At 38.2% G+C, this 19,990-nt stretch overlaps 1 protein-coding gene and 1 long non-coding RNA gene across 4 annotated transcripts in view; one reads left to right on the top strand and one right to left on the bottom strand.

The window, feature by feature from the left end:
- Window positions 1-7,586, top strand: part of LOC107751193 (uncharacterized) — a 12,259-nt gene extending 4,673 nt beyond the window's left edge. The window contains exons 2-3 of the long non-coding RNA XR_001641215.1: window positions 7,387-7,392; window positions 7,576-7,586. This is a non-coding gene — a long non-coding RNA (uncharacterized LOC107751193). The remainder of the gene's footprint in view (window positions 1-7,386; window positions 7,393-7,575) is intronic.
- LOC107751191 (transcription factor SOX-13-like) overlaps window positions 1-19,990 on the bottom strand; it is a 32,556-nt gene that overhangs the window by 2,871 nt on the left and 9,695 nt on the right. For 2 of the 3 annotated variants that reach the window (XM_016566840.1, XM_016566841.1), the window contains exons 2-12: window positions 13,951-14,167; window positions 13,132-13,237; window positions 10,733-10,819; window positions 10,369-10,541; window positions 10,177-10,245; window positions 9,942-10,056; window positions 7,473-7,549; window positions 7,245-7,380; window positions 6,473-6,582; window positions 2,950-3,025; window positions 2,159-2,326 (exon numbers count right to left, since the gene is read on the bottom strand). In XM_016566840.1, coding sequence (XP_016422326.1) covers window positions 2,159-2,326; window positions 2,950-3,025; window positions 6,473-6,582; window positions 7,245-7,380; window positions 7,473-7,549; window positions 9,942-10,056; window positions 10,177-10,245; window positions 10,369-10,541; window positions 10,733-10,819; window positions 13,132-13,237; window positions 13,951-14,166 — 1,333 coding nt within the window. In that variant the 5' untranslated portion in view covers window position 14,167. The remainder of the gene's footprint in view (window positions 1-2,158; window positions 2,327-2,949; window positions 3,026-6,472; window positions 6,583-7,244; window positions 7,381-7,472; window positions 7,550-9,941; window positions 10,057-10,176; window positions 10,246-10,368; window positions 10,542-10,732; window positions 10,820-13,131; window positions 13,238-13,950; window positions 14,168-19,990) is intronic. The other variant, XM_016566842.1, reaches the window with a different exon arrangement.

Raw genomic sequence — 19,990 nt, forward strand, 5'->3', positions numbered from 1 at the left:
GAACTGTCCTGAGCGCGTCCTCGACAGCCGGCGCTTGACGCGTCTTCTTCTTATTGACTTATAAGACTTATAGACTTATAAGTGCATTACCGCCACCTATCTCTCAAATGAACTATTGACACTCTATCTACAATCTCAATTAGGCGTGTCAATGGTCCATTTGAGAGATAGGTGGCAGTAATGCACTTATAAGCCTGCGATCCGCCAAAAAGCAAGAAGAAGAAGACGCGTCACGCCCCGGCTGGCGCTCAGGACAGTTCAGATATTGCAGTGCATTAGAGGTAAAAAAAAAAAAAACTATATAAATACTGTTCAGTTTCTTGCACAGACCAATCGTTTCGTGTCTTTACACATCAATGTATCATCACGAGCCGCGGGGTTTAATTTGGTTTTGTTTGTGTATGTTTTTTTTTACTCTCAAAGCCGTGATTCCCATTCACTTGCATTATATGACTGACAGACTGCAACGGTTTGAGTTAAAAATCTTCGTTTGTGTTCTACTGAAGAAACAAAGTCACCTACATCTTGGATGCCCTGGGGGTAAGCAGATAAACATCAAATTTTCATTTTTGAGAGAACTATCCCTTTAAACAATACACCCATGTGCTTGAACATTTAATGTCAAAATCATGGGAGCTTGTCCTAACAGAATCCACTCACATGGGAATGTTTTTAACTAGATAATACTGGAAAATAAAGATACACTCAATTTCAGTAAAAAATGAGGTTGCACGGCTGTATATTTGATTTTATGCACCTGTCAGTAATGAAGAAAGCTACTGAACCAGTTTATTAGAAGTAAGTTTCCACGTACTTTTGGTCACAGTGCGTTAGGAGCAGGTTTTTCAATGGGGTTTTTTTTGAGAGTTGGTGAAAACTTAAATTCCACAACAACCGGGAAGTGAGAGAGAAATCAGAGTAAAAGTACAAAGTAGTGCAAAAAAAAAAAAAGACAATCAGTGAACTGTAGAATTCATTGACCTAATTCTCTACGTTGCAAATATTTGACATCGTAAGAATTTGATTTACTGACTGTATGCGTGCAACGCTGCCTTCTCTTAAAGTGTGCCGCGGGCTAAAAAGGTAGCAAACTGACAGAAATGTAGGCGTGTACTAGAAGGAGCTGCGGGCCATGTTCCGGGGGAGAAAAAAGCTTGAATCAGGAGGGTGTCAGTGTCACCACAATGGAATGGAATGCAAGTGTTTTGTGAAAGGAAAGAACTGAGGAAGGCAGAGGTGCAGCAAGGGATGAGGGGGCTGAAGTTTTGGGTGTTGTTTTCCTGTCACCCCTGGAGCCAGGTGGCTGTTTGTGCCCTGGTGTGACCCCTTTTTCATCCCCTTAAGACCTTCTGTCCTCCTCTCCATTCCAGGGGGCAACAGTAAGTTACATGTTTGAAAATATAAACATGTTTTACAGAGTAACACCAACACTTGTGACTGTAGGATTAGCCGTTCCCATAACCCCTCAGCCCATCCCAACAATAAACAACTGATCTCAAGAAAAAGATAAAGGGGTAGAAGAGATGAAATAATAATACAACAATGAGGACAATGTTGTTAGAACAGGTGCTTCGGAATTCACAAAGAGGAAGGATTAGAGACATTATAGTCACTAGAGCATTCATTTCGTTGATGGAAAGTGTGAAAAAATTGACAGCAACATTAAAAAAAAAAACACTTTGATGGACAAAGCTAACATAATGTGCTTATAATCCTAATAATCGTTGGGCAGAATGAAAGACTAAGTACAACAATTACAATTTGCAAATTAGAGTCACTTGTCAAACTTGTATCAATCATTTATTTTCATGAAACATTAATAATTTTAAAATATTACTACTAATTCTAAACTGGTAACACTTTAGATTAGGGAACACATATTTACTATTAACTAAGAGGTTCCCCTCTCAATAAACTCCTAATTTGCTGCTTATTGATAGTAAGTAAGGTAGTTGTAGTAGTTATGTTTATGGGATGTAGAATATGGTCATGCATTAATATGTGCTTTATAAGCACTAATAAACAGCCAATATGCTAATAATATGCATGCTAATTATTAATAAGTTTACTAACTATCAATAAACTTTCACTAGAAGTGAAATGAAAATGTCTTGCCAAAACGAATGTTTTTTAAAGCAGCAGCTCCAATCTCTCTTACCGAGGATCTTGCTGATACTGGAGTTGTGCATGTCTGGGAACGCCTGCAGGATACGCCGTCTTTCGTCTTTGGCCCACACCATGAAGGCGTTCATGGGACGTTTGATGTGGCCAGAGGAGGGAGTCCGGGATTCACCAAAGCTTCCCACACCAGAGACTGCCATCTGCCCTGTTGGGAACAACAAGATTAAAAACAAAACAATCAGCCTAGACACACATAACTTCCTTTTGTTTGACTACACGTCCTGCAGCCAAATGCAATTACACAGGCAGGTGGCATTTGTGTTTGCTGCATGCCAAAGAAGGTTTTTTATTGTATTAGGAACAGTCCTAAATTCATATGCATTCGTAAGGCAATTGTTTATTTGATCAGAAAAGCACGCAAAGCTAAAATTCAAGTGATCAACTGAAATTTCTTGATTGAAAAAATTAGCACACATACTAGTGACATGCAAAACTACAGATCTCATAATGAACTATTCGAGGGTTGCCTGAACGACTAAACTAATCTGTCTTAACTAGTAGCCATATATAATTAGATTGGGATGAGGTGATCAGACAGGTTTCTTAGGGGGCGTTTACATGAGATCAAAGTGGTTTTCAACAGAATAGAACACAATGCAAGCGATCTTTAAGTTGACACATCATCACTCAAGAAACAACGTAAAAAATAATTTATAGACTTTCCCATGTAAACTGACTACAGCTAAAGCACAGCATGCTAATTAATGTAATGCCAAAAAAAAAAAAAAACGCAAAAAATGATAGTTGACCATTGTGACCCATACATACCCTCAGTGTCACTGGTGAGGTGGTCCTCATTCATCCGCAAGGACTGTCCATCATCCATCCGCTCTCGAGACGCCTCCTTATAATCAATCAACAGACAGACAGATGCAAATCCAGCTTATGTAAGACATATATAAAAACATTCATCAGTAATCATTGCATCCAGCTGGCACAGCAATTAGATTACGTTAGCACTGATGCTACAGAAGCTGGTCAACATTACAAAAGCATCTCAGCCACACCTATGCTTAGAAACATAAAGAGCCCTAGAGACATTTGTGGTTGTCAAATATAATTTTGAAATTCAAACATTAATGAGCTATATTCCTCTCCCTTTCAAATGCATCGGCATTGTCGCCTGTCTACCAGTTCTACAAATGTCAAGCTGTTAAAACAGGTTTAAGTGGAATGCTTCAAAACCCTGTTGACAACAAAGGCGAAATCACGGTCATATCTCCCTGCGGTTAAACTGAACTCAAAAGGAGCAACAAAGTGGTTGTCGCAACAGGTGTCTACGGAGACTCGAGTCTGTTCCGCAATTGCCACGTACTCAAACAAGTGAACACACAAGTTGCGGTGGGACTCTAAAAGCAGCTGTTCTTGGCTGAAAGGGGAATGTACCCCTTGTTTAACCGATATCATGAACCTCTGTAAACCAATATCCATCGCTGACCCTGACCGCCCCTCTTCTCTTGTAACACAGTGGGTGTTCTGAAAGAGGAGCGCTTCAAGTGTGGGCCATTAATGGATAGTTGCCCTGATGCTTCGGCCTTGAAGCATGACCAATAGTGACAAACAGTGGGCCCCAGGTGCCGCCGAGGAACAATGTTACCTCTAATTTTTTTCGGCACTGAGCAAGTAAATATTTCTCCGAGCACAAACTTTAAAACTGAGCAACTTGAGCAAAAATCATTGGTGACGATATAGTCTACTCAAAGAGGGCATGTTAACTATGCTATAGTTTGATTGATGACTTAGTCCCTTCTATCAACTGTTTAACAGTAACTATGACAGTACAATATTTTTAACAAAACACATTTTATTAAACCACATTTTAATAAAACCATATACACAACAACATCATAGTGCTTCATCATCAGTCATTTCTTGACTGGCCCTGCAGGTCTGTGGAAGGCCTCTCTCAAAACAGCGTCTAAAAAACACAAAAGCACCACAATTAAAAAAAAAAAAATCTGCCTGTTTTATTTCAGCAATTATAGACATTGTTTAGGTATGCACTCCCCTGTTTGTGCTTATTTCTGCTTGTGTGTACTAATACACCAAAATAGTAATCTACCCTTTAAAAAAAGTGTAAAGCTTTAGTCAACTAATTAATATTTTATACATTATAATATTTAAGGATTATTAAAATTGTTATTCGAGTAAAGAGTAAAAATATTGTCCAAGTCAAACACATTGCACATAGTAACTGAATAAACTTTTACTATTTATGTATTTATTAATATTGTAGCCTACCTTAAAACCTCTCCCGTCTGTCCTTGTCCCCTTTCCAGTGGTTGTAGACCTTGTCCAAATTTATTGGGCCCTCTGCTTGTGCAGACCAGATTCTCATCAGCTGATCCAAGTGGGTGGTCTGAAGTCGGTTACTTGAATTTGTCTCGATACGATTCATCAGACTGAAACCGCGTTCACAGTCTGCACTAGACGCTTAGAATGTCCCGCAAATGTCAATCAGCTGTACAAGCTGAGTGAACTCCTCACTTTTTAATGTCCAGGTTACCATTTCAGCAAATGTCTGCAGCGCTCCCATTTTTCGTTTTGACAGTGAACTTGAAATCCTTGTACTGATTACAGATGCGTTCGGTGGCAGCCTCGTCTGTTTGTTTCAGAAAAGCGTGGAACTTCTCTGTCAGTCTGGTTACATAATCTATACCATGATCAAAATCAAGTGTTGAATCCAGTGTCTCTAGGCTAAAAGCAGACCATTCTTTGAGCTCACCTTCAGGAAATCGAGCATCAAGAAGCATACACACACTATGTGGACAAACAGGATAATGTCCGCTGTATTTATGGCACTGTCACATGTTTCCAACAGCTTGTTCACTCAGCTGCTCCAATAAACATGCTGTCCAAGATACTGAGAACGACATTTTTCTATTTTAGCTCTGGCAAAGCAATGAGCATCAATGATGGTAAGATTGCTTCGCTGCAAGGAGTTACAGAGCTGAGCGAGTTCTTCCAACACATCTCCAAGCACAGTAATGGATCGGACGGATCGGTCACTATTTTGAGACAGTATTTCGCAACCGGGTCGTCGTTGTCAGCTTCTTTTGTGCAGTATTCTGTTAACAGACTGTAATTCCACAAAAAACGAATTTACAGCTTGGTAACGAGACCGCCAGCTAACCTCATTCAGAGGTCTGAAAGACAGTGAATCCACTTCTAAAACGGTTGCCAACTCATCAAATTTGCTTTTCTTCACAGAAGACCTGCTAAATAGTGAATATACTGTCCTGAGAAGTGTTTCCACTTCCTTCATCAACGACACACCTTTCCAAGCATCATCAATTCCCAAACCTTCCCTATGAGCAACACAATGCTGTTCTGTAAGGTGCAGTATTTGCCGTCTCAGTATTGCAGTGACTCCATTATGTTTACCTAACATGACAGATGTACCATCAGACGTTAACATGACCATTTTCTGCAAATCAAGTCGGTGATCCATGTAGAACTTTATTATTGCATCCGCAATATGCTGGGCGCTGCATCCTGCCAGCTGAATGATCCCGGCAAAGTGACTTGATTTTGTTCCCTAAACTTAATGTAAAGAACCAGCATTTTATGCACTGTAATGTCTGTGCTTTCGTCGACTATCAGCGTGTGGACTTGGGCATTTCTCACACTTTCTAAAGTTTCAGCTTGTACAACTGCATTAATTGACTCCACAAATTCAAATGCATAGTTTTAACTTCTCCAGCTGTCGGGAAGGCTAACATATTTTGCCAGATGATTATGAATTTCTTGAACAGACAGCATTGACGCATTCATTGTGATTGCAAGAAGCACGTTATCGATCAATATTTTGATTTGTTCAGGGTTTGACTTGTTCCTGTTGGCAAAGTCAATACGTTTTTCTCCTCGAGAAGCTGGTTAATTGAAGTTCCATGCTTTCGATTATACGATACTTTCACAGCATCAGTGTGACATTTTTGTGTTAAGTGCCGTTTTAGTTAGTCAAGTTTCCACTCTGTCCATGTTTTCCCGGTGGAAAACTCTCCTTGGATTTTAGCTTCGGAGCAAATTTTGCACACAACGTCATTAGCTCCGTAGCTGAATATTTCAGACAATTTAACTGATTTACCAGGACCATCAGCTGAATCCGTTTGAACTATTTAATTTAACCATTCTTGTTTGAAAGTCAAACAAACCTTTTTCTTAAGATGTTGCTGAGGTAAAGTTTCTTCTTTTCGTTTTGCCAATGCTGCTTACTGAGTGCCTGCGCGCTGTGCAACTGAGGTGTGGAGTATGTGAGAGCGTGTTTGTGTGCACCAAGATGTCGACTCACCAGCCTTGTGTTGTTGTCCCTCTCACGGCCCATCAGGCCTTGTCCTCCACGTAACAGCTGCTGGGCATCATGAATGGCTTGTGTCACAACATCACCCTCTCCCAAGAAGCCTGAAGAACGAAAGGGCGAGAGAGAAAGGAAACTTTAGACAAGGTCAAGAGAGAGATACATTTATCGCTCTCCGTCTTGTGATGCACAAATAAAGCACTTGGCTCGATCTCAAGAATATGATCCCATCCCGGATGAGCCCCTAGTCTTGGGTCCAAAGGCTTAAGACAAACAGTCACGTCTGAGGTGCTGACACATTCTCAGGGGCTGGTTCAAAGGGGGAACAGGTTTTTCTGAACTGCCGACAACTGCCAGTAATACTTGGGATAGAAGTATGTTGGCAGTGGAAACCCCTACGATGGGCCCTTTCTAATAGGGTGCAGAGAGGTCTTTGAATGTGAACCTCAAGGACTTCCCTCTCAAACAATGTCATGAGTGCACAGCAGGAAAACCACAGTGGATATGTCTGACTCATAAACAAGTAAAGATATTCTGACACACCTGGCTGCACAACCAAGTTGTGGAACTTTTTGTGGAACTGTAATAAAGAAATTTACAGTCACAGTCTAAATCTACTGAACAGTTCTGCTGTTGAGAGGCAGTTGCAAGATCAGTTGTAACAAAACAATATTTCGACATGTCAAATCGGCTTAAGCATGGCTTCAACCTTCCAAGCAAAGCATGTTGGAGACTAGATTTGGCAGTGAGGTGTAGTGTCACCTACTCAGGCTGAGGGCAGATCGAGTAGGACTATGGGGTAGATCTCTGGCTCGGTACCCTGCTTGCAAGTGGGCCATTTCCAGTGCCTGAGGACTTGGGGTCTTGGGTTTAGCCGTGAGGTTGAGAGGTTGACTGGAATCCTGGAGCACAAAGTCATTGTGAGATTCACTAACAAATCAACAAATGAATACAACAAAGTGAAACATCTGAGATGACCTGCAAGAAATGGTACCTGGCGAAAGACTGTACCACTGGACCTTTTGACTGGAGTGGAGTGTGGATTGGGCAGCAACGGCAAGGGATATTCCACTAAAAACAAACATTAACAACATCAGAAAGTATGTTTAAAGAAACAGTACAACTTACTGAAATGTATCGTGTCTCATGTAATCGCTTAATCATTGTTTCAACCGCAAAAAGATGTCAATATAACAGCTTAAAGGGTTAGTTCACCCAAAAATGAAAATTCTGTCGCACCACACGGATGCGTTGTTTTCGTTCAAATCAAAGCACAAACAACGTAGAAAACACATCCGTGTGGTGCGGCTGACACAGAACAACATACGCTGTTTGCGTTCAGTGGATACTCTCCAAAATGGCGCTACGGGGTGACGCGGAGGAGACGAATTGTTGAATAAAGTCGTTTTTTTCTTTTTTCTTTTGCGCACAAAAAGTATTCTCGTAGCTTCGTAATATTACGGTTGAACCCCTGATGTCACATGGATTATTTTAACGATCTCCTTGCTACGTTTCTGGACATTGATCGTGGTAGTACCCTTGCGGTCTATGGGAGGGTCAGAGAGCTGTCAGATTCCATCAAAAATATCTTAATTTGTGTTCCGAAGATGAACGGAGGTCTTACGGGTTTGGAACGACATGAGGGTGAGTAATTAATGACAGAATTTTCATTTTTGCGTGAACTATCCCTTTAATGTCACGTAACGTTACATTTACCTCAGGAAAGACATTCAGTGACCTTAACTTGTTAATTAGCAGAAGAAAATAACTCTAGAGAGGAACATTTTAATAAATGCACTATTCCTTATATTTTTTATTTTTTATTTAACTTGTTAGTGATGTCTCATATTATTAGTACAGTATTTTTGAATAAATCTGTCTTAAAAAAAATAAGCTATGACAGCCACCATTTAAATGTTTATATTTCAAAAGTGAATTGGAAAAGAAACAATTATATAATTAAAATGTTGATGGGGAGCAAGTCATTCAACACTGGAGTCTTATATCTGGCCGTGGAGTTTGTTTTATGCCTGTTAATGAATGTATCGTTGACAGCAGAAAAATTGCGACTCAGCAATGAAGGCAACGCTTTTCGTAAGACTACATGAATTTCTTATATACAGTAGTGGCCAAAAATGATGTCCAGAGACTGGATATTTCTCAATATTTGCTTTTAATGACCCTACAAGATTAAAAAATGCATAGAAAAACAAAAGGCTCACAGGAAATAAAGCATACATGGAATACAAGAATATAATCAGTTATTAATATTTTGTTGGTTCTCCCTTGTTTTTGATCCAAGCACAACTTTGCAATATGCTTACAAAATCCCTAATAATAAAATGTTTGAATAATGGTGAAGATGTCCATTTTCCTAGGCTGAACATAACTTTTGGACACTACTCTAGCTAACGTCACCCTAATTTACAAATATGCGTAAATGGTCAGTGAACATGCTAGAGATCTGCTACCAAACCCAAGCCCAATGGGACCTGGTCAGCTATCAGGCTAGGTTCAGGTCAATCATGTCTAACTTTAAGGTAAAAACTTCTAAAAGTGTTTATCGCCAGAGAACATCTCTTATTAAGCTGAATAAAGTCTTTGAGCTCAGATTCACTTGCGTCCTTGGTCCTCTGCTCCAGGTTTCTTTACAAAGGCGGCTCAATTGTGTCAAGCACGCTGGTAGCCGACTAGCTCATACACTTGTTCTATTGTTCCCTGTTCTTTCCTTCTAGCCTTCATCTTCTAAGCTAAATGAGTACATGCATGCAGGCATCAAAGTTGTGCATTCACAAGAGTCTTTTAACTGAGTGAGGGCACAGTGCCATACATTACAGACGTCAATGCAAAGAACCCGCTCTGTATTTTACGTGATCAATATACACTCTAAATCAATGGCCAACCCTGAGCCATTCTTCAGGGTTTGTGCAAGGAATTCACTCGGGCGGTCGTTTCAATTAGTCTTTCTTTCTAAAGTTCGTTCTAAGTGGACCAAAGACATGAGCAAAACCATCAAATCATGCAATAACTACTTATATTACAGAACAGACCTTCAGACGAACATGCATTAAGAAAAGGAAAAAGTTATTTTGCAGTTAATACATTTCTAGAATAGCAAGTATTAACTCTTTCAATTCAGACTACTTATTAACTAAAAATACAAACCACAGCTGATAAGCTTGTGCTGAAAAGCGCAAGAGCAAACAAGTTTTTCAAATAACTGACAAAGGATATTATTTGAAGTCAATTATTTAGGGATTTTTGACAGATGCTATTTGATCCATCTGAAGATAACAGATGGCTGAATCCTGTGCCCTAACAGACTCTTATTGTAAAAGCTAACAATTGCTCAATATGCCAATAGGTAGGTCTTTCATGCATATATCAGAATGTGCAAACAATTCACTCCATTTGGCGATGGGAGGTGAGTTGAAGAAGCTATTGAGGGTTTGGTGAAGCTCACCTGGTTTGCAGGGAATGGGATGCCGAGGCAATCCCATCTGGGCCTCAGAGGTGACGGGCAACGGTTGGGCATTGGGATGAAAGGCAGGGATCATAACATAAGGCATGTTCACCTGCTGGGTCAAAGGTCACAGAAAACACCTTAAGTCACATTATATTGCATTTCACAGTCCAAATAGTCTTAAAGGAACAGTTCACCCAAAATGTAAGTTTTGAATCGTGACATTCAACCTCACCTGAATTTGCTGCTGCAGTAAGTTGATTTTATGTTGCTGCTGTATCAACTGCTGCTGCTGTTTGGCGATCTAAACAGAGAATCAGCATTTAGAAACCAAACTAATTCATGCATAGCCAAATAACACTGCTTTTTTTTTTTTGCACAGTTCCTCCTAAACTTTTTTTGCTCAATTTTTTTTTTGTCTCCACACCTGTTCTTGCTGCTGCCTTGCCAGTTCCATCTGTTGCTGCTGTTTCTCCAGCAGCAGAGCGGCCATGTTCCTCTGCTCAGAATGAGCTCCTAGCAGCTGCTCTCGCAGACCAGAGAGCTGGTTTATCATCAACAACAACTGAAGCTCCTTCTCTGCCAGACTCTCTGGGGTTCCTGTAAACACATATACGCACATGCTGGTGGTCAGGCGGAAGATGTCAGTGAAACACAAATGTGAGATGAACCACAATGGAATCACAATGGAAACACCAATCACGCACAGAAACAATACTATATGGTTGCTCCATTTGATGATTTGCATGACAAAGTGCATCTATGTGCAGTATATAAACACATAAATTCACCTTTCAGGTTGACACTGCCCTGAAGACCCTTCCCGAAGAACTTTTCTTTCCAGTCCGTATTCAGAAGCTTTTCAATAGTGGGCATCACTAAAAAAAAATTTTTCAACAAACAATGCAAAAATAACTTAATTATTCAATTATTTACATTTTTTTATTTAAAACCGCTGGACAAAAGATGTCTGTAAAAGAAAAATACACTACATTTTTTTAAAATATATATTTATTATATTTGTTTTATATATATATATATATATATATATATATTAGTGGGCATAAAAAAAAATTTTTCAACAAACAATGCAAAAATAACTTAATTATTCAATTATTTACATTTTTTTATTTAAAACCGCTGGACAAAAGATGTCTGTAAAAGAAAAATACACTACATTTTTTTAAAATATATATATATTTAGGTTTTACTTTATTTATTAACATTAGATTTTTAATAATAAAACTTGGATTAAAAAGTCATTGAATGTAATTTTAATTAATAATTAAGTAAAATAAAGCTGTTCCGTTTTATAGATTGAAAAATTATATTTTTATTCTATTTAGTATTTTTCTTTATTTTACTGAATATTTATTCTTATTAGAGTTTTAATAATCTAATTTAGATTAAAATTAAATTGATTGTAAATTGAATACAGTTGTTCAATTTTTGTAGATATTGAAAACTTTTTTTAAGTTACAAAATATGTACATCCTAGGTTATTTTAAGATTTGTTCAGCTTTGTAAGGATTTCACCTTTTTGTTATTCTATAGTTTGCATATCAAAGCTCGAATGAAAAAAACGACAAGCCAAAACAGTCTGGCTTGTCAGCACTGCCGAGTCATTGCTATTGGTGAAAGTATTTCTCGAGTCACATTTGCTTTGGAACACACAAACAGCTGTGTCATCACAATGCAATGCAGCTGTCGCCATGGCAGCAACATATTTCTGTCCCTCAGCAGTTAGAGAAGACTCATTACAGTCAGGTCAGACCAATTCATCCGGTCCAGCCGTTTGCACTCCTCTGCTCACCTACTGTTCATTTTATTATCGGTATCAGGAGTGTTACAATTCATTTCCCCAATGGCGGCTGGTATTAAATTCCCTGTCACACTCGGGAGGTCAGCGCTTTAGAGGAGCCATGCTAATGAGCGCGAGGGAGACGGGAGCTGGCCATGGCAGATTAAGACAACGTGACAACATGCTAAGCTTCTAATAAGAAAGATATTCTTCAGGGGAATTACCGGCTGGTCTTAGACGTCCACAATAGAGGTTAAGGCCAAGAGATAGTGGGGATTTTAATAAATTCCAAAATTCATTTCCGTGCTTTTCAGACCTTTTGGTTTGGAAAATTTGGGACGTTTAGAGAAAATTCATATATTCATAAGCTCTTGAGATTAATACAAAGAAAGAAGAACAGGACTCGACAGTAAGGATGGTGGGATGGTGCAGGGTGTCCAGTGTGACACAATCTGACGCTTCCCCCATCTTACACACATACATGTGTTCTGATGCCTTACAACGTAACCATTTTTACTTGTTGTGTATTGAACATTTTTGTAATGAATAATGCTTATGCATTTATTGTCACAGTAACATCGTCCAACAGGATAACGTTTAGTTGAAATCCTCTTGAAAGAACCAAACAAGTCAGTATCGTTTTGAAATGTTTACACTGATGTGCCAGAATTCTGAATGAAATTATTTTACAGTTAATTATGAAGTATATTTAATTATAATTAAGTATAATCAAAATTTTATTGCAATAATTATTGTAAATGTTTTACTTTTTTGCATTCATATTTTTTCTTTTTTTGTTTTCTTCTTTCATGATATATATATATATATATATATTAATTTAATATATTTAACAATATACAAAATACATTTATAATGTACTTAATATAATGAAGGTCCTTAATGTAGTTAAATAAAGAGGCAAATAGAGAAGAAAATTCATTTTTCCTTGAAAATCCTTGAGCTTAAAACCCCAATTATACCAAAAGAAAATTAAACAATTTCGAATTGGTGAAATGGGTGAAAACAAAAGGAAATCCTTTTGAGAAAACACTCAAAGACTCTTTAAATACCAATGAGCATTTCACAAGGGCTGTTAAATGCATCATTCAAATGAAATCACTGAAAAGCTTCACAGAACTTGAAACAAATGAGGGACTTGGATCATCTCGATGTAGACTGTATTAATAGCGATGGCATCCTAATTGCTGAAACACATGGGCAAACCACTTGCATGGGTTTCCATCAAAATTAAAACTTTTAAAAACCTCTTTTACTCTAAAACAACAGCCTTGAAACATTGGAACACAATGAATGCCATGGACCAAGTGCGAATATGCTAATTAGCACTCCATGAAGACCTTGTTTTTGTAAAGAAATCGTCGCACTTACCCTCACTGACATTAGGCTTGCTGTCAGTCTTATCATGAGCTCTGCTGCCTCCATCTTGACTGGCAGATATGTATGATCGTATTGATTCTTTACTGGGAGAACTCTCCTGAAGAACACAGGGACCATGAAGTTAAATACTCACTATAGAAATCTTATAGAGCTCATCTTATCTTATAAAAATAAAAAAAAAACATGGGGAAAAATCCAATGGCTTTCATTTATAAAACAAGACATTAACAAGATACAGATATCTAAAATGCTGATATTTTTCAACTCATTTTGGCAGATAGCCGATGCCTATGTATTTCCTTTTGTTTGGAAACAACACCAAGTCTCTCCTGTGCCGAGATTATAAACAAATTATTTTACATTTTTGGTTAGTTTTGAGCATAAACTTACTTGTTAGAACTAAATAAACAATAATACACTTTTTTTATAGAGCACTGAAAGCTTTGAAAATAACTATAAATCAATCAATCACTGTTTTTTTTTTTCTGACAGATGCAGTGGTAAACCTTAACATTTTGTACTTGCATTCTCAAATTAAATGCGATGATCCGAAACAGTGAATCTAATCACTCTTCAGGCAAAAGTTTGCTTCAAGAACGACTGCACTGCTGACGTGATCTTATTGCTAGCACACCCTGAGCACATGAGAGTTATTCGTCTTATCGGCAAGGCATATCAGCATAATTTTTTCATATCGGGCCAATGCAGATGTTTACATTTTAAGCTTTTATCGGCCGATTCCGATAATGTTCCGATAATATTGTGCATCCCCTACAAGACATAAATGCTTCATAAAATTCCGGGTCATACCAAAGGAGATTGTGCATTAGGGGGCGCTGACTTCTCAAAGTCATCTCTGTCCGACAGCTGCCGAACTGACCAATCACTGACTGGAGAGGACTGCTGGGATTCTCGGTTGATGACTCTACCTCCCGATTCGTCGTCTTCAAGCTTGATACCAACACCCACCATGGTCACATTGCCCTTGGCGTGGGGATGAAGAGCAGGTGGACTGGGCTCACACATTCTACAAAACCAAGACATTTAGAAAATTAAAAATAGAATTAATTAGTCCATGTTAATCAAAATAAAGATACAAGTTTGTCTTCATAATCTTGCACCAAAACATAACAATTTGCTCTGCCTCTGAAACAATGTCACTTTTCAGCTGATGTCATCAAGGCCTCTTGTTTTTTAACCCCTCCCATCCAACCACCTGTCATATAGAGATGCTTTAGAGCATCCGAACAATTTCTGACAGCTAAAAATCAAGTCCCGTCCTACATGTTTTCTCATTAAATATTCAGTTTCATCCAGAAATACGTCACATTACAGAAGTATGCATAGCATACAAAATTTCAAGCCAAGTTAACATTTCAGCAGGAAGAATTTGGAAACCACGTCAGACTGCATTACTAACAAGGGTATTCCGGTTTTGTACGGCTACTGTCTGGAAAGAACAGAGACCACAGAAAGAAAGAAAAAAACAGCTGACTGCTTTGCATAAGGAACAGAAGGGTTTTTGTAGAGCCCAGACACAGGCTGCCCCATTCAAACTCTTTCACCAAAAGCCACTTCTCCGGGGTCCAGGAGCCGCTCAGTGTCGGGAGAGAATATTTGTGCATGTTTGTGTTGCGTGTGCGTATCCTAAGTTGCTCAAGTCTGTCAACACACTGTCAGAAAACAGATGCAAGACTCTAGTGTGCCCATCAAGGATCTGGCCGTCTCAAGTAGCACAGCAAACCCTTCTGCAATGAAGGACAAGAGGAGGAGAGAGAGACGGACGGAGTGAAGGAAAGAAAGAGAAGGCGATTTCAAAATTAGCCGAGGTCTATAAACACCTCTCCTCCTTCGCTGTGCATGACAAAAGAAACACAAGACAACCCAAATAAAACAAACACGAGGGAAAATGCATCTCTCCCTTTCTGTTTCACTCTCTAGTATATATATATAGCCCATTGTTACAGAGCAAGAACAAAGGAAGTTTAAACAATGGGCATGACATGGACAAAAGCAATAGGCTGCAGGAAACACAGCAGGGTAACAATACAAACGGAATGTGCCGATGGTCCGTGGCAGAGGAAAAAAATGCCGAACACTCACTGGGCCGATTCCAGTTCCTCCTGTAGTTTTTCATCCACTCGGAAAACACAAAAGCAGCCCGTGCATTTATGTTAAGGCACAAGAGAAAGGTTGAATGCTTAGCTCAAACTGGGTTGAATAATTTGAAGAAAATAACTCAATAGACCAATCTGTTCTTTTGAAGTAGTGATATGCCCATGTACCATGCAGGACGGTGGTTTGGGTAAATGGGCGTAGTTTTCTATTCATGTATTTGCCTGACCTAGAAGCACACAAAGTTTTGTCTGTAAAAATACAGGAATTGCATTTGGTTGCGAGACGGTGCCACAAACTAAAAGTTTGGATAATCATTGGCAGTCAATTCAGGTCGCTCTTTCGCTACGAATCAGTCAGTGTGAAGTGCAAACTTGATACGGTCTTCCCAAATCAGATTTAGATACCAAGGACAAGACCCCCTCCTTTCCCTGGGAACTGAGTGCACTCAAGAACGATCCTTGTCAAATAACCTGCCACCATTGGTGCATTATAAATAAACACTTGCGAGGAGTCTGCGCTATTAAGTTCGTATTGTGACGGAGCTAAAATTATTCCTGTTCCCCCAGTTGAGGAACGCTGATCCACAAACCAGGTGCAGGAAGTGTGAATTTGTCAGCTTCTTCCAAGTGCACTTGTAGTTCTAGAGATATTCCAACTATTTGCTTGGAGGGATTTGACTGTCAAAAAATGGCACAGCCTCAAGCTCTAAACGGACTCGTGAAGATTAATGCTAAAGCGAAGCTTCTCCACGCTCATCATGCACAAGTGTTACAATGTTACGTTGTAAAAAAAAAAGCAACAGTTGGATGGATAAATCCTAAACCAGCAAAGCCGAGAATTCACAAAAAAATGACATGATATGCCTACTGCACATTTTGCATGTAGCAGTAACTTTGTGAAGCATAGTGGTCTTTTTGTCTAAATGTAACAATGTGCAAATCTCTCATTTGAACTACAAAACAAAGTAAATAAAAAGGTAACAATTTCTCAGAATTGTGACTATTTCTCACAATTGCAACTTTATGTCTCAGAATTGTGGCTTTATCTTATTGTAAACAAGATTTTTTATTCAAAAACAGGCTTCCTCAAATATTTCATTAGATTTAAAAAGGAAAACACACACACACAAAAGGACGGTACTGACAGCATTGTTCTTGATCCTCTTTAATCTTGGCTCCAAGCTAAATGTGAATGAGTCATGGCAAGCAAGCTATAATGGCAAGTTCTTATGTCAGCACATGCAAAACAAGCCAGAAGAATCAACAGTATGATTGATGATAACTGACAGTCGGTCTTACTAGAGAAGTCGCCTCTAGTTTATTCTTACCTGTTGTTCGGATGTAGAGCCATAAGACATATTTCCAAAGAGCTCTGACAGACTTTTGTAGTCTAAGATAACATCAGCCTCCAGGTTCTTTGCTTTTGAGCTAAAACATCTCTGAAATGAAATACTTCCCACGGTCAGGGGTGCACGAGACAAAAGCTTAAGTTGCCTTACAAGTCGCAACGTGTCGTGGCCCCACATTCTGGCCCGCGCTCCTCTGATGCAGATACAAGGTTTTTTTTTGTTTTGTTTCTAACTCTCTCTTTCCTAGTGATGATCCTGAAGTGGTTAATTTCCACCTTGTGACAAGTCGGGCTTATAAAAATGGTCAAAAAGTGCCAAAAACAAGCCTGTGCGCGCCAAGACATTATTTTATCAATCGTTAAAAGAACAGAAGACTCGTAGTGACACAACACCAGTTTGAACTTGAAGTCCAAAAGCTCTTTTTTGCTTTTTAACCCCCTAAATCATTGCACTTGTCAATTAGAGGCATATAACAATTAGACACATTCTAACTTTACAAACACCTGTTGTAAACCAGCTCTTGACACATCGTGAGAATGCAGCAGAGCACATTGGATGATGGTAGGTTTCATTTAAGACAAGACGGGTGAATTCTTTTGGGTCTTCAGTTAAAAGCAGAAGTGATTGTAAGATTTGAGCCCATCAGCATGTGACGCAAAGTCCAATCAGCTGTTGAAACCCTACAAGAGGAGCTTCCGAACCCACCTGCCTATAACTGTACTCTTAACAAAGATACAAAGCCTTGCCCTACACAAACGGTCTACCAACCTCAAGATCATCTGGCCAGTTTTCATTGTCTTCTGGTTGTCTCTTGGAAACGGTTCCATTTGCCAGTGTGGAAGTCTGGAGGAGCAACTCATCTTGTTATACGGAAGACGGTAGACACCCCCTTAGTAAAACTGTCCAGTGACCTCCCAGGAATGGAGAGGATAGCTGGTGCTCTCGATGCCGGATGTGCAAAACTGCGGTCACGAAAGTATGCCCTATAGCGAAGGCAAACAGTAGCATTTGCATGACGTTTGCCTCTGTTATAGCTGTCCACTGAGTACTTTACACAGATAGGGATTTGATAACATTGTAAAAGTGAAACAGGAGAGGGGTATCCAGGAATAAACACGGCACAAAACAAAATCAGATAAATATATAAAGAACATTTTGTTTGTGTTTTGATTTGACTGCTGATGACATTTACTTTAGCTGTACAAAAAAAAAGGATACATATCCCCTAACATAAGTATATCTGATAAGACTAAAAAAAGACGGGGGAAAAAATAATCTGTAAATTGATCAAACAATGCTTACATTTTGAAGAACACAAGAGTAAAAACATTAGGTAACAGGCAAAACGTCTTCTGGAAGAACAATAATTTTAGGCTAATTAATTGTTTTTAATGAGAAAAAAAACATTCCAGACCAATAATCATAGGGTGTGTGTTATGCAATATCTTTAATAATTGTTCATGCAAAAGCTTTACAAACTCTAAAAGAAACACCTTCAAACTAATCACGTAGTAATTATAGTAAAAACAATAATTTGGCATTTACGTCATAGGAAATATTTCAATGTAACTTTTACAGTTAAATCACAAACACAAATTGTTGAGTTTGCCAAGAAAACAGTTGAAACAGTAGCGTGCAAATCTTCAGTGTCTAAAAAACAAAAACAACGATGGTAGATTTTCCAGCTCACCAGTTGTAAACCTTGTGGCAAGCTAGTAGTCAAAACACCTTTCCAACAAGATACAATACCGACTCTAACTTGAAAAACAAGCAAATCGTCCCCTTGGAATTATAAGGTTCTATCTGACATTTTTGTCAAAATTGAGTTATTCACATATTCTTATTCTGTGACAATTTATTTACATTATGTAATAGATTTTTTAATGTTGTGTACATTTTGGGACTTTTTATTTGAAAAAAAGCTTCTGTCAACACAGTCGAATGGAATGCAAAAACTTTGAAGCTACTCGGAATGCAGATAGAACCTTATAATTCCAAGGGGACGAAATGTATTTTCATTAAGTACTGATAGCTGAGCTTTGTGTAATAACAGCCCTTTTTTGATGGACTTTCCTCTTCCGTGCAGGGGACAGTCCCTAATAGTCCCCGCCTAAACTCACCAGTCTCAATGTTTTGAATGCAGAAAAGGAAAAAAAAACAATGCAAATCAACAGGGTTTACACATGAAGAGACCACAAGGACACATGGATTCACAACCAAACTGTGTTATTGGTTTATGTCATGATGAATCGAATATTGTTTCCGGGTACTGCTTCAAATACTATCTCAACTGCCATTTATGAGCACTATATATTTATAGCACATAAGCTTAACTCACGGTTTATGATACAGTCTCTGGGCTCATGCTTTCCTGGACACCAATATTGTAAAAATTCAGAAAAAATGAAAGATTAGGATTTATGGTTTTTCAGTAGCAATACAGCACACCGTGGGTGTGTATTAGCACCATTTGTTGTTTGCTTTTGGGATCTGATTGTTTGCATTTGGTCCCGGAAATGGTGATGTCTGTATTTTTGTAACTTGTATATACTTGTTTGATTTGAATAAAGTTTCCAACTTTCTTTAAATCTTCCTGGAAATTAGGAGCAAAAAACAGACTGGGGATTTCAATTCCAGGTGATTCCACAACTAAAGAAACTTTTAAGCCCCAGGAGGTTGTGTATATATATATATGTATATGTATATATATATATGTAAATATGTGTATATGCGTGTGTGTGTATATATATGTATATGTATATATATGTAAATATGTGTATATGCGTGCGTGTGTATATAATTAAATACAAATTCAAAGTTTTTTTCAAAATCATTTTCAAAACTATATTTGAAGCTTTATACGAATTACACACATTTTTCTAAGTTGTAACCAAAAATGAAAGATTACTTGAATACTTTTTACAAGAAAATATTTGTTTAATACATGTTTAACCTGCTGTTTTTAGAGCTTTTTTTTTTTAGAGTCAAAGGCATGCAACACAAATGCATTTAGAGTTGATTTACAAGAATCGTTCACAAAAAAAAAATGGCATTTTGTCCCCATTTACTCCAAAACATGTTACTTGCCATTTCTTTGTAATTATTTGTGACCCTGGACCACAAAACCAGTCATAAGAAGCACGGGTAAATTGGTAGCAATAGCCAAAAATACACTGCATGGGTCAAAATTATCGATTTTCTTTTGTGCCAAAAATCATTAGGATATTAAGTAAAGATTATGTTCCATGAAGATATTTTGTACATTTCCTACCGTAAATATATCAAAAATGTATTATCATTAGTAATATGTATTAAGGACTTTTCTCATATATATATATATATATATATATATATATATATAGTATACTGTATTGTATACAATAT

The sequence above is a fragment of the Sinocyclocheilus rhinocerous genome, unplaced genomic scaffold (genome assembly GCF_001515625.1).
Source record: "Sinocyclocheilus rhinocerous isolate Xijiao unplaced genomic scaffold, SAMN03320098_v1.1 scaffold362, whole genome shotgun sequence".
Taxonomy (NCBI): domain Eukaryota; kingdom Metazoa; phylum Chordata; class Actinopteri; order Cypriniformes; family Cyprinidae; genus Sinocyclocheilus; species Sinocyclocheilus rhinocerous.